This window comes from Eptesicus fuscus, chromosome 1 (assembly GCF_027574615.1).
Source record: "Eptesicus fuscus isolate TK198812 chromosome 1, DD_ASM_mEF_20220401, whole genome shotgun sequence".
Taxonomy (NCBI): domain Eukaryota; kingdom Metazoa; phylum Chordata; class Mammalia; order Chiroptera; family Vespertilionidae; genus Eptesicus; species Eptesicus fuscus.
Window position 1 is genome coordinate 52,174,347 of NC_072473.1, and position 27,601 is coordinate 52,201,947.

A 27,601-nucleotide genomic window follows, 5' to 3' on the forward strand; every position below is an offset into this window, starting at 1 on the left:
AGCCATCATTCTATACATAAGATCCCCAGAATTTATTCACTTAATAGCTGGAAGTTTATACCCTTGGATCAAAATCTCCCTATTTCTTTCATCCCTCAATCTCTGGCAGCCACCTTTCTATCTTTCTATGAGTATAGCTCTTTTTAGATTTCACGTATAACTGAGAACATACAGTATTTGTCTTTGACTTATTTCACTTATCTTTGACTTATTTCACTTATCATAATGCTTCAAGGTTCATCATATCACAAAACCCAGGGCTTGCTTCTTTTTATGGCTGAATTATATTCCATTACTCACATGCATATATATGTGTCACATATTAATTATCCATTCATCCATCAATGGACGCTTAGATTGTGAATCTACCTTTAATACTATATCACCTTAACATGTTGAGTTCCATATTCATCTGGTACTTCCCAACTGACTTGGATGCACTGATGAGCACATGAATTGTGTACCTGCCTCTGTCTGGTGTTTTACTATAAGCTCACATGCTATAGTGGTATAATTACTTGCACAATTTTCCATGAGTGAGCATGTGAACTGGCAAAAAGTCTAGTGCAAAGCTACAACCTTAAATTATACATTTTCAAAATATTCAAACATATGCACAAATAATAGAGGTATTTTTAAAGATTGCAGAAAATTAATAAACCTTGCTACACAATATAATGTGTTGGTAGACTTCAGCATGTTAATATTTGGTACTATATAGCACATTGGAGTGAGACATTTAAATGCAGTTTTCTTAAATACTTAAAATAACTTTAAATAGTGGTGATGGTTGTACAACAATGTGAATGTACTTAATGCCACTCAATTTTAAAATTAAAATGGTTAAAATGGTAAATTTTGTTACCAATAAAAAATAATTTTAAAAACAAAATCCAAATTGCAGTGGCAGAAACTCTGCAATATCTCTGTGGTTCCCTAAATTATCCCTAAGGTTCTAAGGGACACAATTTGAAAACCACTGCCCTGCAGGATAAATGCAAATACCTTAACATGACATATCTATCGTGCCCTTTATAATATGTCCTCAGCTATCTTCTGGCCTCACTATTTGTCACTCTCCATCTCATAGCTTTTTTTGTATTCATATTGAACTACCTGTAGTTCCTAAATGTATAATTCTCTCTCACAAACATGTGCCTTGATAGGTGCTGCTTCATATTCCTGGAATTCACTTACATTCTTCTTTCCTACCCTTCCCTCCTCCATCAGCATTGTCCTGGTTATCCTTCACAATTCAGCTCAAATTTTCAGTTCTTCTCTGATGCCTTCCTTTACCTTCTCAGGTAAAGTTTATCACTTCCTCCTATGTGAACCCATTTTTACTATACACATCTCTTCCTTTAACATTATATTTGCAATTATTTGTGTGTCTATCTCTCCTGGTAGATTTGAACTCCTTGAGAGTAGGGATTGTGACTTATTCATCTTTATATCTATGATTATATCTATGATACCTGGTAGAGTGCCTAGAGCATTGTATGGATTCACTAAGTGTTCAGTGAAAAGCCTCCGATGTGTGGAGTGAGGAAAAAAGGAAGAGTCCAGGATGTCTCAGGTTTGCTGTTTGTTGGGTAACTGGTTAGATGGTTAGACAGTGAAAAGGAATAGTACTGGAAATATATTTGCACCGAAAGGTGAATTCTGTTTTGTTCAATGTTTTTATGCAAATTTACACGGGCACAGCCCACTGGACGTTATTTAGCAGGCAACCAAAATATCGCTTTGGACAACAGGAAAGAGGTCTGGCTTGGAGATATGGATTTTAGAAATCATTAATATAAGTATTTATTGGAATTCTAGGAATGGATGAGTATATATAGTAAGAAAAGAGCTTAGACAGTCCCAAGAGAATACCAACACTTGATGGAATTTGGGAAGACTATACCATTAAGTAGACTGGGAATGATTGAGAATGGGGAAACAGTTGCATGGCTCTAGAGGAGAAACTTCAGGGTTCAAGAGTTCTTTTATTAAATGTTGTTTGTTTATTAATAGTCACCTGATGATATTTTTTCCATTGATTTTTAGAGAAATTGGAAAGGATGGAGGGGGGAGGGAGAGAGAGAGGGAGAAACATCGATGTGAGAGAAATAGTTCTTTATATACATATTCTGTCAATCACTTCTTGTTTACTTTAAGTCTCTCCTCTTTCCAAGGTACCTGGTGCCTTTAAGTGAGCAACATAGTTCATTTCCATAGAGCACAGAGATTAAGACCATGGACTTTTGAGCCAGACTGCCTACATTTGAAATCTGAGTCTGCCACTTATTAGCTATGTGACCTTAAGACAAGTGATCTAACCTGTTTGTGCCTCAACTCTCATATCTGTCAATACATGGGTAATCATACTGTATACATACTTTATAGGACTATTGTGAGGATTAAATGAGTTATGTACAGGGGTGGCCAAAGTAGGTTTACAGTTGTGAGTACATGAAACAGAATTTGTTCTCGTATTATTATTTATTAACTACAGGCCTGGTGCACGAAATTCGTGCATGGGGGGTGGGGTGTCCCTGAGCCCAGCCTGCACCCTCTCCAATCTGGGATCCATCGAGGGATGTCCGACTGCCCGTTTAGGATCCTGATCGGGCCTAAACGGGCAGTCAGACATCCCTCTCACAATCCAGGACTGCTGGCTCCCAACCGCTCACCTTCATGCCTACCTGATTGCCCCTAACCGCTTCTGCCTGCCAGCCTGATCACCCCCTAAGTACTCCCCTGCCAGCCTGATCTATGCCTAACTGCTCCCATGCTGGCCTAGTCACCCTTAACTGCCCTCCCCTGCCGGCCTGGTTGCCCCTAACTGTCCTCCTCTGCAGGCCTGCTCGCCCCCAACTACCCTCCCCTGCAGGCCTGGTCACCCCTAACTGTCCTCCCCTGCAGGCCTCGTCGCCCCCAACTGCCCTCACCTGCTGGCCCAGTCACCCCTAACTTCCCTCACTTGCCAACCTGGTCCCCTCTAACTGCCCTCCCCTGCCGGCTCATTTGCCCCTAACTGCCCTCCTCTGCCAGCCTGGTCTCCCCTAACTGTCCTCCCTTGCAGGCCTGGTCGCCCCCAACTGCCCTCCCCTGCAGTCCGGGTCACCCCCAACTGCCCTCTCCTGCAGGCCTGGTTGTCTCCAACTACCCTCCCCTGCTGGCCCCGTCACCCCTAACTTCCTTCCATTGCCAGCTTTGTCGCCCCTTACTGCCCTCCCCTGCCACCCCAATTGCCCCTAACTGCCCTCCCCTGCCAGCCTGGGCCCCCCTAACTGCCCTCTCCTGCAGGCCTGATCATCCCCAACTGCCCTCCCCTGCTGGACTGGTCACTCCTAACTGCCTCCCTTGCCAGCCTGGTTGCCCCTAACTGCCCTCCCCTGCTGGCCTGGTTGCCCCTAACTGCCCTCCCCTGCAGGTCTAGTTCCCCCAAACTGCCCTCTCCTGTAGGCCTGGTCGCCCCTAACTGCCCTCCCCTGCAGGCCTAGTCTCCCCCCACTGCCCTCTCCTACTGGTCTGGTCACCCTTAACTGCCCTCCCCTGCCAGCCTGGTTTACCCCAAACTGCCCTCCCCTGCTGGCCTGGTCACCCTTAACTGCCCTCCCCTGCCAGCCTGGTTGCCCCTAACTGTACTCCCCTGCAGGCCTGGTTGCCCCCAACTACCCTACCCTGCTGGCCTGGTCACCCCTAACTGCCCTCCCCTGCCAACCTGATTGCCCCTAATTACCCTCCCCTGCTGGCCTGGTCACCGCTAACTGCCCTCTCCTGCAGGCCTGTTCGTCCCTAACTGCTCTCCCCTGCGGGCCCGGTTGCCAGCCTGGTCGCCCCTAACTGCCCTCCCCTGCCGGCCTGGTTATTCCCAACTGCCCTCCCCTGTAGGTCTGTTCGCCCCTAACTATCCTCCCCTGCAGCCCTGGTCGCCCCCAACTGCCCTCTCCTGCAGGCCTGGTCCCCCCCAACTGCTCTCTCCTGCAGGCCTGGTCCCCCCCCCAACTGCCCTCTCCTACAGGCCTGGTCACCCCTAACTGCCGTCCTCTGCTGGCCTGGTTGCCCCTAACCACCCTTCCCTGCAGGCCTGGTCGCCCCTAACTGCCCTCCCCTGCTGGCCTGATCGCCACAACTGCTCTCCTCTGCCAGCCATCTTGTGTCCACATGGCGGCAGCCATCTTGTGTGTTGGCATGATGGTCAATTTGCATATTACCTCTTTATTATATAGGATTATTGTACTATTTTTCATACAAACAACTGTAAACCTACTTTTGCCCACCCCTATATGAAGTACCTAAAGCAGTGTCTGGCTTATATTAAACACTGTATAAACTTAGCTGTTATCACTCTCTTCCTCATTATCATCCCTCTGCAGGCACTTTAGTAATGATAATAAGATGATAAAAAATAGCTTTTCTTCTAATTTCAGGGAATTAATTTAAGGATTATGTGTGATAATGGATATAGAAAGTAACTATGCAAATGATTGTTGACATAGTGATAGTTATCTGTCTGTCTGCTTTGTTTCCATGGGAAAGTATGAGAAGTGGCAACAGACTCAATTGTGTATATCTAATATTTGGACCTTTGTCCTTTGCATTTTATTTAAAGAGGCAGGCACTCTAAGAAAAGTGAACAGGATTGAGAAGTTTCCTTAAGATTGATGAGTGAATATTTCTATGGGGTATTTATTTGTTTTACCTTTCTTAGGATAAATGTAAGTTATAAGTTCGATGCTTTACCAAGCAATTTAAATTTTGTTTCATGCTATTAGGTATTAATATTAACCGAGGCCTCCTATGCTTGGGGAATGTGATCAGTGCTCTTGGAGATGACAAAAAGGGTGGCTTTGTGCCCTATAGAGATTCCAAGTTGACTCGACTGCTTCAAGGTAAGCACAAAGTGCCTCTAAAAATAAGAGAGTAATTATGATAGTGCTGAGAAAGCAGAAATGGAACAGGTAAAAAGCCAGATTTTTGGACTGTCACATACAGAGCTGTCTAATTGATAAATAGGAGAGAGACCTGTTGGCAAGCAGACTTGTAAGATAATTGGAAGATATCTTCATATATGGTTTGAGAGCCAAGAAGTCTGCAGAATGCCAACTGTACTTATACTTTGTATTTGAAAATGAATTTGGTTACTATTTCTTAATTAGTGCTGATAAGCAGAATTCCCTGAAGAGTTAAAACCCACCTAGTGGGGACATCCTAGGAATGTTTAATCTCTATAGTGGCTCCTGACTGACTTAGGCCAGCCCCCAGTTGTTTTAACATGATTAACTGCTGAAATCACATGAGGACACATCCAATAGGATTTTAAGCTATTATTATTTTATACATCAAACATCTTTGTGTTTTTATATTGTCACAAATAGGAAATGGGTAGATACTCATTTTGTTGTTGTTACAGCTCTGGTTTTGAAGTCACCAGCCCATATAGACAGCTTTGCTTGCATTTTACTTGTTTGATTTCATTTCCTTTTCAGATTCTCTAGGAGGTAATAGCCACACTCTTATGATAGCCTGTGTGAGTCCTGCTGACTCTAATCTAGAAGAAACATTAAATACCCTTCGCTATGCTGACAGAGCAAGAAAAATCAAGAACAAACCTATTGTTAATATTGATCCCCGGACAGCTGAACTTAATCATCTGAAGCAACAGGTATAAGGGACTTGCAATTTGATGAGAAAAATTATAAGAATGTGAATGGAATGATAGAGCTTCTTCTCTTTCTCAGTTTCTCCTTTATCAGAAATTTAGACATATTGGTTAAGCATATTTGTTGGGGAATTATTACCATGTTAATAATTTCTATTAATATGGTTGTTGTCACATTTAAGATGGGGGGGGGGCATTGGAGATTTTACTGATAAAGAAGTGAACATTAAGAGATAAGATGAAAGGTAGGCAGGAATCAGATCAGATCCTGAAGGTCCTCACATGACTTGTAAAGAATTTGGAATTCAACCTGAAAGCTTTGGGAAGCCATTGGAAGAGGCAGATCACTCTAACAAGTCTCAAGAAAGTGGATTTTGGGGGGGCATGACTAGAAATAGGAAAAGAAATTAGGCTGTTATAATAGCTCAGGCCTGAACTAAAGACAATAGCAATAGAGGTGGAGAGAAGGGGACAAATTAGAAAAACAAACAAATAAGGAAGTACAGTAGGATGTATAGGCTTACTTAGTAACAAATTTGATGTGGAAGGGCGGGAGAGGATAATCAAGGTTAATTTTCAGGTTTCTTGCTTGGACACAATAATAAATGTTAGTACCAGTGATTAAGTCAGGGAATATAGGCTAGAAAAACAGTGTCAGGTAGAAAATGATGAAACTCAGTTTGTGTTGTTTGAATTTGAAGGGATTGAGGGGATATCTAAATAGAGTTGCTTAATAAAAGAGCAAAATGCTGTCCAATAAATAGTGAATACTAGATAAGGAAGTGATAGAAGCTGATAGGCTCTTCTTGAAAGAAGGCAAGATACAAGAAGACAAGAGGCAGTAATCAAGGGTCAAGGGATGTAGGTTTGTTTGTTTTTAAAATATGGAAGAAACTTAAACAAGTGAAAGAACCAATTGGGAGAGATTGAAACTGATAATTGGGACTAGTTGATAGGGGGTCGTCTGAGTAGTTGAGGTTCTGAGAAAAAATAAAGATGGATTTGCTTTAGACAAGGGACTTGCAATTTGCCCCAAGAGTAGAAGAAAAGAGGTTAAGGTAGGAATAATACAGTGACACTAATTTAGAGGTATCACCTGCCCTAAGACTAGAAGAAAAGGGTTAAGATAGGAATAATACAGTGACACTAATTTAGAGGGAGAAGATAAATTGAGGATTTTTCATCCTGATGACTTTATCTTCTCAGTGTTTTGCCAACTGTCCAGAGCTCACTCCGCCTCTGGCCTTCCTTCTCAGTGATAACAACTACTATTCAGGTAGTCTCTCTTCTTCTCTCCCCTTCTCCTCGTTTATCTCCTTCCCTCCCAGGGAGTCACTATAGGAAATACATGTAATTTACCTGTTCACAGTATCATCTAAATTATAAAATACCACACACTCAGATCTTTCCCTCTATTTTCTTTCATGTGTGTGCTTATTGCCCAAAATGCTCTTCTTCTTAGTCATTTATGTGTTCCAACAATAAATGTTTGTGTGTTTTTTTGCGAGTGGTTGGGAGCCAGCAGTCCCGGATTATGAGAGGGATCCCAGATTGGAGAGGATGCAGGCTGTGCTGAGGGACATCCTCCCCCCTCCAGTGCACAAATTTCGTGCACCAGGCCTCTAGTCTCTAATATAAAGGGGCCCTACAAGTCTAAGCCATAGAGTCATAGAGGCCACTTAGAAAGGATTCACAATTGTCCAATTCAAAGATGAAATTAGGGAAATCTGTACAGGATGCCCTTCCAGAGTAGCTAATAAATTTTTAAGGCAATTATATAATTAAGTGCTAAACATTTGTTGCAGACTGCTATGTTATATTGGCCAAGTCATTTGATACCTTGACATCAGGCATTTATATGACAAAGCACTGATATGCATATCGTATTGGAGTGTCACAAGTTCCCAAGAGATAAAGTATTTATCACTTTCAACTAAGGGGTTGCAGGAAGATTAGATTAAGCCATTCTTATTTGTTTGCTTGCTTATTTACTGTCTCCTCTCTTTTTTTAAAAAAATAAATCTTTATTGTTCAGATTATTATAGTTGTTCCTCTTTTTTTCCCCCCATAGCTCCCCTCCACCCGGTTCCCACCCCACCCTCTGCCCTTACCTCCCGCCCCCCACTGTCCTCATCCATAGGTGTACAATTTTTGTCCAGTCTCTTCCCGCACCCCCCACACCCTTTTCCCCTCGAGAATTGTCAGTCTACTCCCTTTCTATGCCCCTGATTCTATTATATTCACCAGTTTATTCTGTTCATAATATTTTTTTATTCACTTGATTTTTAGATTCACTTGTTGATAGATATGTGTTTGTTGTTCATAATTTTTATCTTTACCTTTTTCTTCTTCTTCCTCTTAAAAAGAAAGCACATTGGACAGGGAATTAAGAAATTCCGTCTTTTTCCATGTAGTACTTAACTATTCATTTAACTCCTTCATGGTGCTGGATGCTGAAGATTTTACCCCGAATGCATTGCCAATGTCGATTCCCAGGTTTGATCCCACTACTCAGGATTATGGATCCCTGACAAGTTTACATTGTGGATGAAAAAAGGGATGTTGTGATAGATCATAAGTTCCTAACTGGGTCTTGGTGGGTGGTCAAGACCCAACAATAAATGTTTATTGAACACTATTATGTATCAGGTACTGTGCTAGGATACATTGTTGAGCAAAGCAGTCACAGTTGCTGCCTTCATGGAACTTATTAGGAGAAATAGACACTAAATACATAATCATACCAACATATCCTTATAAACTATAATCATACCAACATATCCTTACAAACTACTAGAGGCCCAGTGCATGAAATTTGTATACTCAGGGAGAGTCCCTCAGCCCAGCCTTTGCCCTCTTGTAGTCCAGGAGCCCTCCGGGGATGTCCTAAGCCCACAGTCAGATATCCTTAGTGCTGCCTCAGAGGAGGGAGAGGCTCCCACCACCGTGGCTGTGCTCACCAGCCTTGAGCCCGGCTCAGGGCTTCTGTTGAGCGGTGTGCCCCCTGTGGAAGCACACTGACCACCACGGGGCAGCTCTTGCGTTGAGCGTATTCCCCTGGTGGTCAGTGTGCATCATAGTGACCTGTTGTTCTGCTATTTGGTCGATTTGCATATTAGCCTCTTATTATATAGGATAATCATACCAACACATCCTTATAAACTGGGCTAGTGTGCTGTGAAAGTATAGAATAGGATCTTCTGTTATATATCTAATCTGAGAAGACGTCCTGAGGAAGCAACATTTGAGCTGAGGTTTAAGGGATTGAATAGGGATTATCTATGCAGAAAAGAAGGAAGAGGATTCCAGGGAAAAGAAATAGGATGTGTAGCAAAGTACAGTGATTAAAAGCAGTGACACTGCAGCCAGATTGCCCAGGTTCAAATCCTGGCTATGTACCTTGAGCAAGTTCTTTGTTTTTTATTTTCCCTATCTATAAAAAGGAAATTACTATTGTACCCGCTTCATAGAATTTTTGTGGGGGTTGAGTTAATACATGTAAAGAACTTAGAACAGTACCAGGTATATTACAAGTCTACAAAGGTCTTAAGTGAGGAAGAAGTATAGTGCATTTGAAGAAATCAAATAATGCTAATGTGGCTAGAGTGGAGATAGCATGGAAAGAGTATTCCAGTATTAGACTAGAGAAAAAGTAGAGTCCTGATCAAAGCCTCATGGACTGTGTTAAAAATTATTGATAATTTACTTTTTATAAATTTAATAAATCTTTATTGTTCAGATTATTACAATTGTTCCTCTTTTTCTCCCCATAGCTCCCCTCCACCCGGTTCCTACCCCACCCTCTTCCCTTACCCCTCCATAGGTATACACTCATCCATAGGTATACACTTTTTGTTCAGTCTCTTCCCACACCCCCCACTCCTCTTTTCCCCCGAGAATTGTCAGTCCACTCTCTTCTATGCCCCTGATTCTATTATATTCACCAGTTAATACTGTTCATCAGATTTTTTATTCCCTTGGTTTTTAGATTCACTTGTTGATAGATACATATTTGTTCATAATTTTTATCTTTAACTTTTTCTTCTTCTTCCTCTTCTTAACCTTTTGCACTCGGATGTCGAGTGTGACTCGGACACAGTTAGCATAGGTAGCAGCTCATATGTATTTGAAATATAAAAAAATCCAAATAAATAAGTTTGTATGAAAAGAAACTCCAATTTTTTATTCTACTGCTGCGCTTTGTAAAATCTGGGGTATTTAAAAAATTAAATCCCGAGTAGAATAAAGGAATCGAGAAAAAAGCAAGCGAGTGCAAAGGGTTAAAGTATACCTTTCAGCATTTCATATAATTCTGGTTTGGCGGTGATGAACTCCTTTAGCTTTTTCTTATTTGTGAAGCTCTTTATCTGACCTTCAATTCTGAATGATAGCTTTGCTGGGTGGAGTAATCTTGGTTGTAGTTTCTTGCTATTCATGACTTTGAATATTTCTTGCCATTCCTGTCTGGCCTGCATAGTTTCTGTTGAGAAATCAGCTGACAATCGTATGGGTGCTCCCTTGTAGGTAACTAACTGTTTTTCTCTTGCTGCTTTTAATATTCTCTCTTTGTCTTTTGCTCTTAGAATTTTAATTATGATGTGTCTTGGTGTGATCCTCTTTGGATTCCTTTTGTTTGGGGTTCTGTGTGCTTCCTGGACTTGTAAGTCTATTTCTTTCACCAGGTGGGGGAAGTTTTCTGTCACTATTTCTTCAAATAGGTTTTCAGTATCTTGCCCTCTCTCTTCTTCTGGGACCCCCATAATTCTGTTGTTGGTACGCTTGAAGTTGTCACAGAGGCTTCTTACACTATCTTCAACTTTTTGGATTCTTTTTTCTTTTCTGGAGGAGTGTTTTCTGCTTCTTGGTATTCCAAATCTTTTGACTTGATTCTTGCAATCCTCTAGTCTGCTGTTAGATCTCTGTATAATTTTTTATTTCAGTCAGTGTATGCTTAATTTCTAGTTGATCCTTTTTCATATCCTCGAGGGTCTTGTTAAATTTATCAGCCTTTTCCAGGAAATTATTGAAAAACCTTTTAACCATGGTTTTGAATTCTATATCCAGTCTTTTGCTTTCCTCCATTTCCTTCAATTGTGGCCTGCCTCTTTGTCTCCGCATTTTAGCTGCTTCCCTGAGTTGATGGAGTTGCTTTGTGTGCTAGGTGTCCTACAGGGCCCAGTGGCTCAGCCTCTCCAGTTACCTGAGGTGGACACTCTTGGTGCACCCCTTTATGGGCTGTGTGTGCAGTCTTGTTGTATTTAAGCCTTGATTGTTGTTGGTATCACTGAGGGGAGTTCACCTCCAGGCCAATTGGCTGTGAGGATCAGCAGTATCTCCGCTGGGAGGGCTTCTGTGCCCAGCTTGGATGGGGCGGAGTCTCAGGGTGGAGCAGACAGCCTTGGTTTCCCTTCAGCCCCGCCCTAAAAGGGCCCTGTGTCTCAGTGCCCCGCAGCAATGGCTGCGCACCTGAGAGAAGGCTGCTCTCGAGTTTCGCCCGCTACCAGACAGTCCAGTTTCTCCCTGAATGAGTCTGGTACCCAAAGTCTCATCCGGAACTGGATTTCAGTAGAATGGGGAGGTTTTGCTTCCCTCCCAAAGGAGAAAGCTAGCCACTGGGAGGGCCTCTGTTCTCAGCTTGGATGGGATGGTGGAGCAGACAGCCTTGGTTTCCCGTCAGCCCCGCCCTAAGAGGGCCTATGTCTCATTGCCCCGCAGCAATGGCTGCACACACCTCTGAGAGAAGGCTGCTGTCAAGTTTCGCCTGCTGCCAGACCGTCCAGTTTCTTCCCGAATGAGTCTGGTACCCAAAGTCTCACCCGGAGCTGGATTTCAGTGCAGTGGGAGGTTTTGTTTTCCTCCCGAACAAGAAAGCTAGCTGCGCATTTACTGCCCACCTTCTCTGTGCACCGTGAGTCTCCGAGTGCCGCCACGAGACTCTGAGCGCTGCCGCGATTAAGCAAGCCGTGTATTCAGTCACTCGCCCTTTCCGCACGCACGGGTCTCTGCACCTCCACAGCTTCTGAGTCTCAGTGTCCTTTTCACTTTCCTTCTAGTTGTAGAATTTCCACTCAGCCAGCTTTCCGGTAGTTCTGGACGATGTCCGCTCTGTCTTCCAGTTGCAGTTTTAAAATTGTTGTGCGAGGCAGCAGTACAGGTGTTTACCTTATGCCGCCATCTTGGTTTCTCTTGATAATTTACATTTTTAAAAGATGGTCTGGCCACTGTGTGGAAATGGATTGTAATGGAGGAAGAGTAGGTTCCTAGAGACCGCCTGAGAAGTTACTAACTACAGTGATCCAAGTGAGGATAATGGTGGCTACATTTAGGGTGGTAGTGGTGATAAAAAGAAGTGACCAGTAGATTAGTTAAAGGGATGAAGGTACAGCACCCAGATTTCCAGTGTGTGAAGCTGCGTATTCCCTGAGCAGGAGCTCACTGGAGAAGGGCCAGGTTTGGATATAGGAGACAACTAAGTGGAATATTAAGTACATAGTTGAATATATGGGTCTAAATTCAGAAAGATCTGTGTATTGGATATATTTGGGCAGTCACTAGTTTGTAGATGGTAATTGAAGCCATAGGCAGAGTTGGGACTTTAAAAAGAGAGTATAAAGTGAATAGCATGATACTGGGCTTTGAGGAACTTTACCATTTAAAGGACAGTTGGAGCAAAGATGAGCCAAGAAAGAGACTTAGAAGATCAGCTGGAGGAATAAAAGGAAAAGCAGGAAAGTATGCTGTCTGTTAAGCCAAATACTACCAAATAGTCAAGTAAACTGAAGACTGAAAAATTACCATGGGATGTAGTGGTATGCAGATCATTGGTGACCTTAGCAAGAGTTATTTCAGTAGAATACTGTGAGCAGAAATCAATATTGAGGTTGAGGAGCAAGTGAGAGAAAAGAGCAAAAGGAAATGGAGGCAATGGGTATAAACTATTCTTTCAAAGTTTGTGAAGGAGAGAAATAGGGCAAAAGGTAGTGGGATTGGGAAGCATACTTTTAAGATAGGTGAGATTTGAACATGTTTTCATCTTAATAGGAAGTATCCTGAAAAAAGGGAAAAGTCAAAGATGGAGAAGAGAGAAGGGATAACGAATAGAGGAAGATTCATCAGGAGGCAAGAAGAGTTGGGATCCAAATTATAAGTGAGGAGACTGGTTGTAGGAGACAGAACAGCTCCTCTTCTATCATACAAGGGAATGGGAGAGGATGGTTACACATCCCTATGAATCCTCCTTTTGATTGTTTTAGGATTCCATTCACTTGCCACTTCCCAGAACCCTAAAGTATCCTCTCTAATAAAAAAGTAATATGCAAATTAACCATCACTCTGCTACATAAACCACACCCACCAGCCAAACCACGCCCACCAGCCAATCAGGGCGAGTATGCAAATTAACCCCAACCAAGATGGCTACCAGGAGGGAGGCTTGGGTTTCCCCGGCAACAGAGGAAGCCAAGCTTTCCACACACTCTGACGGGCCCAAGCCTCCACTCAAGGATACAAAGTTTCAATTATAGAAGGTAAACAAATCCAAACAGAAACGGCTGCTGGCCACGGAGCGAGCAGGAGGCTTGTCTCCACTCCAGGCTACAAAGTTTCAATTGTAGAAGGTAAATAAATTCCAGATACCAGGGCCTTTGCTTGGGTCGCCAGGGGCGTGGCTGGCCTGCAAACCACCACAGGCCCCTCGCCCAGGCCTCTCCACGCCCCAAGGGAACCCCACCCTGATCCAGGTCACCCTTCAGGGCAAACCAGCTGGTCCCCACCCTTGCACCAGGCCTCTATCCTATCTAATAAAAGAGTAATATGCAGACTGATCATCACTCCAACACACAAGATCAAGATAGCTGCCCCTATGTGGTCAAAGATCCTGCCCCCATGTGGACACAAGATGGCCACCACAAGATGGCCAGCAGGGGAAGGCAGTTGGGAGGGACCAGGCCTGCAAGGGAAGGCAGTTGGAGGCGATCAACCCTGAAGAGGGCAGTTAGGGGTGACCAAGCCAGCAGAGGAGGGAAGTTGGGGGCAAACAGGCTGGCAGGGGAGCAGTTAGACATCAATCAGGCTGGCATAGGCTGGCATGGGAGTGGTTAGGGGGTGATCAGGCTGGCAGGCAGAAGCGGTTAGGGGCAATCAGGAAGGCAGGCAGGCGAGCAGTTGGGAGCCAGCAGTCCTGGATTGTCAAAGGGATGTCTGGTGGGATCGGGCCTAAACAGGCAGTGGGACATCCCTCGAGGGGTCCCAGATTGGAGAGCGTGAAAGCTGGGCTGAGGGACACCCCCCCGCCCCTGTGCACGAATTTCATGCACCGGGCCTCTAGTTTATACTTGATGACTTAGCATCTTCTGTCTTTTATTATTTCCTACTACTATTTCAGGCCTTAGGCTTGTCTTCATTAACTAGATTGTAAAATTGAGAATAAACCACAAGAGTTTATTCTCATATTCCCCTTCACATTGCTTAGCACAGGGCTGGGTTTGGTTTTTTATTTTTTAAATCAAGGCTCAATACTATATGTTCATGTTGACCAATGTCACCTCAATAAATTTAATACAAAAAATAAAAATCCACACATCTGAAACCTGTATGTTCATGTTGATCAATATCACCCCAATAAATCTATATTTTAAAAGGCCTGTGGCCATAACAACGAAATGACCGGTCACCAGGAGGTGCAGTGATGGGTTCCGTGGCGAGGTGGGTCTGGGTCTCGCGCCATTTCGCAGGCTGGGCCTCTAGTTTAATAATAAAAAAGAGTCTCAATTAAAGTCATTAAGAGACTTAGGTGAAAGGGACAGCTTATCTTCTAAATACTAGTTATTCATGTAATGCTGATTGTCCTTTAATCATTGAATCATCAACCCTGATGCTTTCTGTAATACCTAAGATAGTGACTTAGATTTCCTATGTATTGAATACAATTATGTGACGGTTCTTGCAGTAATTTCACTGATAAAGGGATGAATAGCTTTTGATTGGTGACTATTTTCCTTTGCATTTCCCAGGTACAGCAGCTACAGGTCTTGTTGCTACAAGCCCATGGAGGTACCTTGCCTGGATCTATAAAGTAAGAGTCATATATTAATTTTAAATGTAAAATCTAGCAAAGGCTATTTCTCCTGATGGTTGTTTTCCCCTGATATATTAAAGTTTCTAGTAACACTGATGTCAAGGTTGGGATCTTACCAAACCTGCTGACTGTTTTGGACTTAACTAGTTAGCTTTGAGTAAGCCTGATGTAATAGGAAGAACATAGGTTCTGGCCTCAGGAATTTACTTATTTAGTTAGTTAGTTAATTATTCCTCACCCGAGGATATTTTTCCATTGATTTTTAGAAAGAGTGGAAGGGACGGGGAGAGGCAGAGATAAACATCAATGTGGAACAGACACATCTATGTAAGAGAGACACATCGATTGGTTGCCTCCTGCACACACCCTGACTGGTACAGGGGATCGAGCCTTCAACCGATCTATGTGCCCTTGACCAGAATTGAACCCGGGACCCTTCAATCTGCAGGCCGATGCTCTGTGCACTGAGACAAACTGGCTAGGGTTGGCCTTAGAAATGTATTAATTGGAATTCTATGAGAAAGAGCTGTCACTTCTCTCCCGTTTATTTACTTGATTTCTTATTTATATCCATATAGTCTCATTGATATTTATTATTTGTTTTATTGCTCAAATTGTTCATGTTTTGTCCACTAGGAGCTCCTTTAGGGTGGCTCTTGTCTTCTTTAAAATATCCTCAACTTTTTGAGCCTTTCCATAAAATGTTCCACACCTGTCTTGTATTTTTGCCACCCCAGTTCTGGAATCAACCAAATCTCCAAGGAGCCCTGGTATTTTTTTAAAATGGAAAATGGTGTTTAGAAACCAGATCTGGGCATATAGGTGTGCTCATTGTTACTGGGGTGTCACTACTTCTAGGCACCCTCAGTGAGTAATGCTAGGAAATATCTGTATGCATAGTAATACACATATGCTCATATCTATATTTTTACATCTATGTACCTATATAAACAAGGTGGGGCAAAAGTAGGTTTACAGTTGTGAGTACATGAAATAGAGGTTATTCTTTTATTATTATTATTAATTATTGTATTATTTTTCTTACAAACAACTGTAAACCTACTTTTGCCCAACCCTGTATATTAAAATCCATGATTTTATACTGATACCTCTGATTCCAGTCCAATCCTACAGGGTTCATTTTAGCCTTCCTCTCCTTATTTATAAACTTATTTCTTCAACAGTGAGAAACCATCTGTCATTATCTGCAGTCTACTTACTTACTTGTTCAGTTCTAGTATACACATAAAGTAGTTTCAGGATTGCTAGCCCATACACTGTAAGAAACACTTGTATGAGTTAGATTATGTACAGTTCTTTTTGTCTTTAGGCTTAGATAATCCAGGCAACGTGGTATTTCCAACAGTCACCTTTTTTATTCCATTTTGGGTTGGGTCCCCTCTACATCTTGGTTGGTTTTAATTGTTTATATTTTGCATATGTGAAAGGTATGTGAAATATGATGCTCTAAGGCAGAGTTATACAGAAAAATATACTCAGCAGAGAAATGTGAATCAGAACCATGATGCGATCACTGTACACCCATTAGGATGACTACTATAAAAACAAAACAAAATAGGAAATAACCATTACTGTCAAGGATGTGAGGAGGATGTAGAGAAATTAGAACTTTTGTGCACTGTTGGAGGGGTTGTAAAATGGTATAACTGCTATGTGAAAGAGTATGGAGTTTCCTCAAACAATTTAAAATAGAATCCCATATGATCTAGCAATTTTACTTCTGGATATATACCTAAAAGAATTGAAAGCAGGGTCTCAAAGAGATATCTGCACTCCCATGCTCCGAACAGCCAAGACAGGGAAGCAACACACTGTCCATCAACATGAATGGATAAAGAAATGTGGTCTATTCATACAATGGACTATTATTTAGGCTTATAAAGGAAGGAAATTCTGACACATGCTACAGCATGAATGAATCTTGAAAACATTATGCTAAGTGAAACAAGATAGTTACAAAAGACAAATACTGTATGATTTCCCCCCATATGAGGTACTTACAGTAATCAAATGAAAGTAGAATGATGTTTGCCAGGGGCTGGGGAGAGGAGGAAATGGGCAGTTATTGTAAGTGCATACAGTACTTCAGTTTTGCAAGATAAACAAGTTTTAAGGATAGATGTTGGTAATGGTTGCTCAACATTGTGAAAGTTCTTCCCCCGCCCCAAATCCACTTTATTTTTTAAATTAAATTTATTGGGGTGACATCGGTTAATAGGATTATATAGGTTTCAAGTGTACATTTTGAACTGTATACTTAAAAATAGTTTAAATGGTACATTTTTTGTTTTGTATATTTACCACAATTTTTAGAAAAAGGGCCAAGGGATCAAAAAACTCAATAGAAAAATGGGACACATGAATAGACAATTCACCAGAAAAAGAGATAAAAATAGCCCTGAAACATTAAAAAATGCTCAAGCCCACTCATAATTAAAGAAATACAAATTCAAAAAACACTGAGACAGTATTTCTCACCTATTAGATTAGTAAAAAATTGAAAAATATGACACCACATTCCATTGGCGAGGCTATGGAGAAAGCAAACATTGTCATACACTGCTGTTGGGAATGCAAATGGGTATAACCCTTCTGGAGGGGAATATGGCAATATCTGACAAAACCAGACATGCACTTAACTTGTCCCAGCAATCCCATTTCTAAAAATCTACCCTGAAGATAAATCACTAACAACACAAATATATATACACACTGCAGCATGTCTGTAATTGCCAAATATTGGAAACAATCTAAATGCCCATATATAGGAGGAAGGTTGACTATATATGACATAAAATTTACCGTCTTAACATTTTTAAGTGTACAGTTAAAAAGTGTTATGTATAGCCACATTGTGGTGCAATGACTCTCCAGAACTTTTGCTTCTTGCAAAACTGAAACTCCATACTCATTAAACAACAACTCCCCACCCCACCCCTATCTATTCTTTTGGAGTTTCCTGCCATTGCTTGTATTTATAGAATGCTCTTTACCCTCACCTATATTTTCTTCTAGTTTTCTTGTAAGTTTTTTTCTCTTTTTTAATTATGGTAAATAACATAAAATTTACTATCTTAAGCATTTTTACGTGCACAGTTGAGTAGCATTAAGTATATTTACCTTGTTGTGAAACAGATCTCCAGAACTTTTTCATCTTGTAAAACTGAAATTATATACCCATTAAACAATAACTCCTTGTGCCCTTTCTTCTCAGCCCCTGGTAACCATCATTCTACTTTTTGTTTCTATGAACTTGACTACTTTAGATATCTCATATAAGTGGAATCGTACAGTGTTTGTCTTTTTGTGACTGGCCTTTTTCATTGAATATGCAGGGTGGGGCAAAAGTAGGTTTATAATTGTTCATATGGAAAGTAATACAATAATCCTATATAATAAAAGGCTAATATGAAAATTATCCCCTCGGGAGTTCAAACGACCTGGAGTTCGACCGCTCACTATGACGTGCACTGACCACCAGCGGGCGTTGCGGAATGAAGAAAGGCCCCAGCCGACAGCCGGGGGAAAGGAGGCCCCAATCATCCCTGATCACCAGCCAGGCCTAGGGACTCTCGCGTGCACGAATTTCGTGCACCGGGCCTCTAGTTAATAAATACTCTAAGAATAAATTCTTTGTATTTTGCGTAACCCCAGTTGTATGCCTACTTTTGCCCCATCTTGTATATACCATTTCTTGTGTATCCATTTATTCATCAATGGACACAAGGTGCCTTTTGGAAATTGTGAATAATGCTGCTATGAACATAGGTGTGCAGATGTCTCTTTAAGACCCTGCTTTTGATTCCTTTGTATATGTAACCAAAAGGAGAATAACTGGATCATATAGTAATTCTATTTAAAACTTTTTATTTAAACCACCATACTTTTTTCCATAGTGGCTGCATAATAGTCACCCTAATTTTGGCCCTTATTTAAATAGTTCTTTATATATTGGTGAATATTAGTTCTTTGTCTATAGTGTATTTTTCTTCAAGTGTATTCTCTTTTACTTTGTTTATAGTGTTTGTCATGCAAAATTTTTAAATTTTTATGTAGTAAAAAGTTTATCAGTCATTTTTTATTGCTTCTGCATTCCTTAGCAACTTTATTGAGATAATTTGTATACCTGAAAATTCACTCACTTTAAGTACAATTCAATGACTTTTATTTTTTTTTTAAATATATATTTATTTATTTCAGAGAGGAAGGGAGAGGGAGAGAGGGATAGAAACATCAATGAGAGAGAATCATTGATTGGCTGCCTCCTGCATACCCTTTACTGGGGATTGAGCCCACAACCCAAGCATGTGCCCTTGATGGGAATCAAATCTGGGACCCTTCAGTCCTCAGGCTGATGCTCTATCCTCTGAGCCAAACCAGCTAGGGCAATTCAATGGCCCTTAGTAAATTCACCAAGTTGTACAACGATCACCACAACCCAATATTAGAACATTTCCATCACCTCAAAATGATCCCTCCTGTCTATTTGCAGTCACCCCACTCCCAGCCCCAGCCAACCATTAGCCTTCTTTCTGTTCCTAGAGATTTGCTTAGTGTGAACATATCATATACATGGAATCATAGAGTTTGTGGACATTTTTGTCTGGCTTCTTTCACCTGTAATGTTTTTGAGATTCATCCATGTTGTATCAGTACTTTATTCCTTTTTATTGCGGAATAGTATTTCATTGTCTGGATAGACCATATTTTGTCTATCCATTCAGCAGTTGATAAACTTTTTGGTTGTTTCAACTTTTTGGCTATTATGAGTAATGCTATGAGTATTCACTGGCAATTTTTTTTGTGGGCATGTGTTTTTTATTGGATAGATACCTAGAAGTGGAATTGCTAGATTGTATGATTAAGAAAATGCCAAACTGTTTTCCAAAGTGACTACTGTTTACATTCTCCTCATGCTTCTGGAGTTTGATTCATAATTAGAAAACCTTTTCCTATGCCAAGGTTAGAGAGGAATTCACCAATGTTTTCTTCTAGTCCTTATGTTGGTTTTATGTTTCACTTTTCATTTGGAGTTTATTCTTATGAATGGTGTGAGCCTATTTTTTTTTTTACTAACTTTTTAGTAACCCTTAATCAGTTTTTTTTATTATAAAAGTGATACACTGCTATATTTAGAAAGTATAAAAAAATAAATATTAAAATTGCCATAATTTTGTCACCCACAGATGACCAACTTTGTCTTTGTAATTCTCCCCCTTTTGGTAATTTAATCTTGATTTCCTTGGTAATATTTTAAGAATGTTGGATAAAGAAACTGAAGAAAGCTGTGTTCTCTTAAAGGGTCTCTTAAAGACATATTCTAGTATACTTGATTTAGAAGCAATTGGCCCATCTTCCTTTACTTTGAATTTAGCACAGGCCTATTTTATGTAACACAAGACTAATGAAGACCATTCCAGACTTCCAACGACCTAGGATATACTATAGGATATACTTTCAGCTGCAAAAGTAATCAATTCTAAGAAACAGTTGTTGAATCAAACAATTGAAATCAGTTGTTCAATGTTTTCCAGATAAATAAACATGCTACTCTTTATCTCAAAAATATGTTTATATTTTTAGAGACCTTTCATAGTAAGTCTTTTAACAAAATGTACAATTTATAAACTTTTTTTGCTTTTTGTCCTTGTATCATATTCTATTTTTGAATGTGTGTCATTGAAGCTTTTATATTGATTTTCTGCAAGTGTTTGTCAATTTGCACATGCTCAGCTAACTTGAATTCCTACTTTGGCAATTAAATAGCTTGTGAAAGAGGAAACATTTGTTTTCCATTGTATTTTTTCCCCATTTAGAGAAGCCTTAGAAATGTTAGGGGGGAAATGTACAGGGATATAATGTACAGCATATGGAACATCTATATATATAAAAGCCCAGCAACCGTTAAGGCGGAATGACCGAACGACCAGAATGACCACCAGGGGGCAGATGCTCAATGCAGGAGCTGCCCCCTGGTGGTCAGTGCGCTCCCACAGCGGGAGCGTTGCTCAGCCAGAAGCCAGGTTCATGGCTGGGGAGCACAGTGGCGGTGATGGGACCCTTTCCTGCCTCCACGGCAGCACTAAGAAGTTGTGAGCCAAGAGGTAAGGAGTGAGCAGGTGGGGTGGTTAGGAGTAAGGGGTCCCGGATTGCAAGAGGGCGCAGGCCAGGCTGAGGGATCCCCCCCCCCACCCCTGTGCACAAATTTTGTGCATCGGGCCTCTAGTAGTCAATAATATCATAACTTTGTACAGTGACAGATGGTTACTAGACTTAATGTGGCTATTACTTTGTAAGCTTTATAAATATTGAATTATGTTATACACCTGAAATTAATATATTTTATGTCAACTGTACTTTAATATAATTACTTTGGCACTTGTTCACTTTCATGAATGATGCATGGAAGTTTTCAGTTAATATCAGTAAGGAAAGAAGGAAATATCAGAGCAATCTAAAATAACACTAAATGTACTGATAGTTCATTTTTATAATACACATTTTAATTGAACATTCCTTCATAAGAGTCTTAGTAAATTCTCAACAGTGTAATATGAGACCTTATAGTGTGACCTTGTTATTAACTTTTTGATAAAGATGTTCCATAAAAATTCATGGAGGTCTTGCCCTGGCCGGGTGGCTCAGTTAATTAAAACGTCGTCCTGTGCAGCAAAAGGTTTCGGGTTCAATTCCCTGTTGGGGCACATACCTAGGTTGAAGGTTCCTTCGGTCCCCAGTCAGGGCACATGAGGGAGGCAACCAATCAATGATTCTCTCACATCAATGTTTCTCTCTCCCACCCTCCCTCTTCTCCTCCCTCCCTTTCTCTCTAAAAATAAATAAAAACATACCGGTTTGGCTCAGTGGATAGAGCTTTGGCCTGCGGACTCAAGGGTTCCAGGTTCGATTTCGGTCAAGGGCGTTTACCTTGGTTGCAGGCACATCCCCAGTGCGGGGTGTGCAGGAGGCAGCTGATTGATGTTTCTCTCTCATCGATGTTTCTAACTCTGTATCCCTCTTCCTTTCTCTCTGTAAAAAAATCAATAAAATATATTAGAAAAAAAATACTTAGAGTTCAAGAGAAATTGAACATAATTTTTAAAAAATAAAAAGATAATTCATGGATGTGAGAGGGCATCTGTTACTGTAATCATTTTTTATCCTTTATTGAGATTGAGAACAGCTGTTCCCTGTCCTTTTACCCTTTATTATAGCCTTGACAGCTATTAACTTTTCCCTTCAGTCTTCTTAAGATCAAATCTTCATATTTCTTGTGATCTTTTTTTAAAATATATTTTTATTGACTTCAGAAAGGAAGTGAGGAGGGAGGGAGGGAGGGAGGGGAGGAGGGAGAGAGAGAATGAGAATTGGCTGCTTCCTGCACACCTCCCACTGGGGAGCAAGCCCGCAAACCTGGCATGTGCCCTGATTTAGAATCAAACTGTGACCTCCTGGTTCATGGGTCGACAATCAACCACTGAGCCACACTGGCCAGGCTCTTCTGATCTTTTTTCGCCAGTCCAACTTTTCAGTGTTGTGAATAGCTAATCCCAGTGGATTACAAAACATACCCCAAAACTATACTTCTTAATGGCCTGCTTCATTAGTCTGGGACCACTATGAAGTAATCTGCATAAATTCCAAAGGTTCTTATTTATAGGTATCCTTGAAATTTTTTTCTGTCCCTTCCACTCCTATTTGAAATGGAAATTATTGTTGCCTCCACCCACTCTAAGCAATTTAAAACTGATAGACAAATGAACAGAAGGCTATGGGTCATCAGTTTCAAACAAGACGAGCACTTAAGAAGGGAGCACATATTTATGGAGAATTGTGAAATGAGGTCTTAGTGGCCACTGTTCACCATTTCAACTTTCTGACTTCTTAAATTCTATTGGAAGTAAACTATACACTAAATAGGTAATTGACTTATGAGGTAAAATTTAGACCCTATCTCCTCTGTACCTTTTCTTCCCTATATCCCTAATCTTTAATAAGAGATTAAGAGTGGGAAGGAGGAGAAAACATTTGTCTTAGCCACAGTTAGCCTTCACTTCTTATCTATGTGGCACAAAGATCCTAAACCAAGAACCAAGGATAGAGGTTAGTCCTTCCTGTTGCAACCATATCTGTCCCTGAATCATTATTGTCCTCCAAATCATGATTTCACTTATATGTGGAATCTAATAAACAAAATAAACTATCAAACAAAAGAGAAACAGACTCATAAATACAGAGAACAAACTGACAGATATCTGAGGGGAAGGGTGTTGGAGGACTGGGTGAAAAGAGTGCGGGGATTAAGCAAAAAACACACCACACAACAACTCATAGACACAAACTACAGTATGGTGATTGCCAGAGGGAAAAGGGAGGAGAGAGGAGGTAGAAGGAGTGGTAAAAGGGGGATAAATGATGGTGGAAGGAGAATTGACTTGGGGTGGTACAATATATAAATGATATATTATGGGATTGTATGCCTGAAACCTGTATAATTTTATTAACCAATGTCACCCCAATAAATTCAATAAAAATACATAAAAATAATAAAGTATTGCAGGCATATGTTTCTTATTCTTACAACATATTCCCTGACTGAGAGAATAGATTGGAATAGACACACTTTTTCCAGACTTTGGGGGGTAATTTTAAACCAGCTGCTCCACCCAAAAGGCCTGTGGGATATACTTTTATCCATCTTTGATATAAGTGTTATTAATCATGTATTTTCCTAATGTTACTTTCTTTGTTTTAGTGTGAAACCATCAGAGAATCTACAGTCTTTGATGGAGAAGAATCAGTCCCTGGTGGAGGAGAATGAAAAATTAAGTCGTGGTCTGAGTGAGGCAGTTGGTCAGACATCCCAGCTATTGGAGAGGATCATTTTGGTGAGACCCCAAGACTAAACTACTGGCAATCTGGACATTTACCAGCTTTAGTTTCTGAAATATTTAACATGCTTCTCATTATGAGAGGCAAGTTATATGGAAAGAAATGGATAGTATTACCATATCCTCCATATTCTCCATCGAGCCCCTCTGAGGTAAATACATGGGCTTATAGTCACACATACAGAAAAGTTAAAAGAATTGTACAGTGAACACCTATATATCCACCACAAAGAATCTACATGAATCCCATTTTAAAATAGATTTGTTCTAAAATGCCAGAGAGGACAGAACTAGGTCCCTCTCACCTTAAGTCCTGACTAATCTTTATCTATAATACCAAGTGACTATTCCCTCAATAAGATTTTAGTTCCTCTCTATCTCACTTCCTCTATCATGAGGTCACATTCATATCCCATCCTAACAGTTATAGTGGTGAGATAGAATGGCTAGGAAATTAATTCCTTTCACATATGGTTAACTTCCAAATAGTGGATCACTATGTAACTTATTACACTAGTCTGTATCCTACTATCTGTCTGATAGTAACCTCCTGGATCAGTGCATGCTGGCTCTGTCAATAACATTTTTCTACTAGTCTTAATACAATTCAGTTTTTGATAGCACAATGATTGCCAGAAGCAAAAATGAGTTTCCATCAAAATGTGTGCTCTCTTGTCAAGAAAGGGTAAGCTACTTAAAGATTTCTTTAAAGGGGGCCAAATCCTATGTCCATTGTATTGTCCATTATTAGCAGAAGAGTTAAAATGGGATTTAGGGGATTTTTATATAGTTTTCTGTCTCCATGATGCATTTTTTGCCTGTGAAGTAATTCTAGAAGATATGCCTCACATGATTGTGAGTGTGGCAGATGTAAACAGTACTTGTTATTCTAGCCACATACCCATCTGACCTTTACAAGATTGTTACAGTAGCTGCCCGATGGGCTTATTGTTTGATGTCCTATCAGAACTTCATAGCAAGCACAAATTGTTGTCCTATATAAACTGTTCTTCCCCAACAGTGCATTTAGTACATTATAGATACTGTGATTGGAATAGAACAGAAACTGTCAATTACCCTGCCCAAAAGTAGCTGCCTCTGCCATTTCTTCTCTGCCATCACTCTTGTGCTTCTCCCTTTTTCTTACTTTCTTTTGTTAAAACTAGCCTACCATATCAGATAGTTTAATGTGAAAAAATTTAGCTCATATGCAATGTGAGGCCCTTTTATGTTTTAAATGCCCTTCTGCTGGGACCAGGGAACAGTATAGTGTAGGAGGTAGTTTAAAGTAAGTGGTTTTTTTTGCAAACAGCAGGGTGTAGCATGCCAGAAACTATTGCTTTCTCCCTCAGTTGCAAAATTCTCTATGGAATTGAGGCTTCACACTCCACCCCATAGTTTGTGCTTCATGGCAAACATTAGACCCAGCTGCTTAGATGCTATTTTTAGTATTTCATGTTGACTGAAGGGCTAATTTCCATGACTGTTATAAAACATTTCTCACTAAATAAACAAAGCCCATTAAATCTTCTATTATAGTAAAGGAGTCAGCCACTCTACCTGGCTTTTAAACTATAGAAGTAGGAGAGAAGGCATACTTAAGTGAGGCTGTCAGGCACTGCCACTGATGATCTCCTGGGTCTTTGTTATAGACAGAACAAGCGAATGAAAAAATGAATGCCAAGCTAGAAGAACTCAAGCAGCATGCAGCGTAAGTTTCTTACCAGATGTTTGTTACTGACCTTATAGCACATAATATGTAATCATAGATGCTCTGGCCTTGACAGTGTGATTAACTCTTGGATTCCTTTGCTTGAATTTTCAGCTGTAAAGTGGATCTTCAAAAGCTAGTGGGAAATTTGGAAGACCAGGAATTAAAAGAAAATGTAGAGAAAATTTGTAACCTGCAGGAACTGATTAACCAGATATCGGTAAGCCAAGTAGGGACAGTGTAAACAGGCACATTGTTTTCATTTGTTTCTCTCTTTTTATTTTTTCATTTTTCAGTTACAGTTGATGTACAATATAATATTGGTTTCAGGTGTACAACCCAGTGATTAGACATTTATAGAACTTACAAAATTATAACCCTGATAAATCTAGTACCCATCTGACACCACATAGGAGGTGCAAAGTCAGCCACTGCCTAGGGCCACCCTGCATGAGCTATTTGTATTAAGCTTGGAGGTGCCCAGGTGAAGCTGGGCTGTGAAGCAAGGCAGGCTCATGCTAGTGCTAGGTCTTGGGCCTTTTAGTATTGATAGGTTTGGGGCATGCTGACCCAGCTGTAGCTTGTTTGAGAGATTTTAGCAAAGTCTGAAGCCTGAGCAAGGACAAGCCATTCATATGCAAAAGCTACTGCACATGGGTTGGGTGGGGCTGCAAATTGGATGGGGATGGGTCTCGGAATCACTAGGGTGGAGGAAACAGATATGGCTGCCAGTCAGCCTCACATGAACAAGGACCTCGTGAGCACCGCCTTCTGGAAGAAAGCTGACCCCAAGTTCCTGCCCCAATGCCAGATAATCCAGTTCCTCCTTTTATGTGCCTGGGTCCCCCAGAGCTTCGCCCTGGAGCTGGAGCTCAATGGAAGCGGGACCTTGTTAAGTTCAGCACATGTGCTGGCTCTTTAAAAGGAACACCTGGGCCCAGCCGATGTGGCTCAGCAGTTGTGCGTTGACCTATGAACCAAGAGGTTATGGTTCGATTCCCAATCAGGGCACATGCATGTGTTGGGGGGTTGGAACCCCAGTGGGGAGTGTGCATAGGGCAGCAAATCAATGATGTTTCTATCTCATCATTGATGTTTCTATCTCTCTCTCTCTCCCTTCCTCTCTGAAAGCAATAAAAATATGTTCAAATGAATAAAACAAAACAATAAAGGAACACCTGGATCCCCAACCGCCTCCATGTCCCTGAGCCCTAATCCCTGCTGGTTTTTACAGCCTGTAGTTATCCCTACTGGTCTTCCCAGCTCTGGAATCCTGGGCTAGGGGGCTGGTGTGGGGCTGGGACCCCTTGCTCCTCATGGGCAGCCTCTGCATAGACCAGGGGTTCTCAATATTTTTAAACAGGGGGCCAGTTCACTGTCCCTCAGACCATTGGAGGGCCAGACTATAGTTTTAAAAAAACTATGAACAAATTCCTATGCACACTGCACATATCTTATTTTGAAGTAAAAAAACAGAACGGCAAAAACACCCGCATGTGGCCCGCGGGCTGTAGTTTGAGGACACCTGGCATAGACGATCTCCAGATTACAGAAACAGCCCACGTGGGTGCCAGTCCAGCCCATTCCATGCCTCTTTCCCTCTTACCAGTCTCAATGCACTTTCTTCTTTACTTCTCTAGTTGTAGGACTTTCATTCAGACAGCTCTCAGACAGTTCTGAATGATGTGTTTTTTTAATTTTAGTTATAATTTTGATGTGGTTGTGGGAGACAGCAAGTACAGGTGTTTACCTATGCCGCCATCTTGGTTCCTCGATTGTTTGTTTTTTAAGAGAGAAGAAGAGAGAGGTAGAGAGATAGAGCCTCTATCTGAGTCTGTTTCTGTTCTGCTTGTTTATTTTCTTTTTAGGTTCCACATATAAGTGAAATCATATGGCATTTGTCTTTCTCTGTGTTACTTTTTTCACTTGGTACAATACCCTCTAGGGACATTCATGTTGTTGCAGGTGGCAAGATTTCAGTTTTTTAAATAGCTGAGTCATATTCCATTGCATATATGCACCACCACTTTTTTATCCGCTTATCTATTAATGGACACTTAGGTTGCTTCCATCTCTTGGCTATCCTATATAATAAAAGCCTAATATGCAAATTGTCCCCTCAACTGGGAGTTTGATCGGGAGTTCAACTGCTCGCTATGATGTGTGCTGACCACCAGAGGGTGGCGCAGAACATGGAGGGCGTTGGCAAAGTGGCGCTGCTGGCCCTGATGGGCCCCAACGAGAGTGGGACC

The 27,601-nt window shown here is 41.0% G+C and overlaps 1 protein-coding gene across 1 annotated transcript in view; it reads left to right on the forward strand.

Moving 5' to 3' along the window:
- The window catches only part of KIF4A (kinesin family member 4A), a 204,012-nt gene that overhangs the window by 71,008 nt on the left and 105,403 nt on the right, over window positions 1-27,601 (forward strand). Inside the window, exons 7-12 of the mRNA XM_008155964.3 lie at window positions 4,764-4,880; window positions 5,478-5,653; window positions 14,662-14,723; window positions 23,503-23,635; window positions 25,291-25,349; window positions 25,464-25,569. Of these exons, the coding sequence (XP_008154186.2) occupies window positions 4,764-4,880; window positions 5,478-5,653; window positions 14,662-14,723; window positions 23,503-23,635; window positions 25,291-25,349; window positions 25,464-25,569 (653 nt within the window). The remainder of the gene's footprint in view (window positions 1-4,763; window positions 4,881-5,477; window positions 5,654-14,661; window positions 14,724-23,502; window positions 23,636-25,290; window positions 25,350-25,463; window positions 25,570-27,601) is intronic.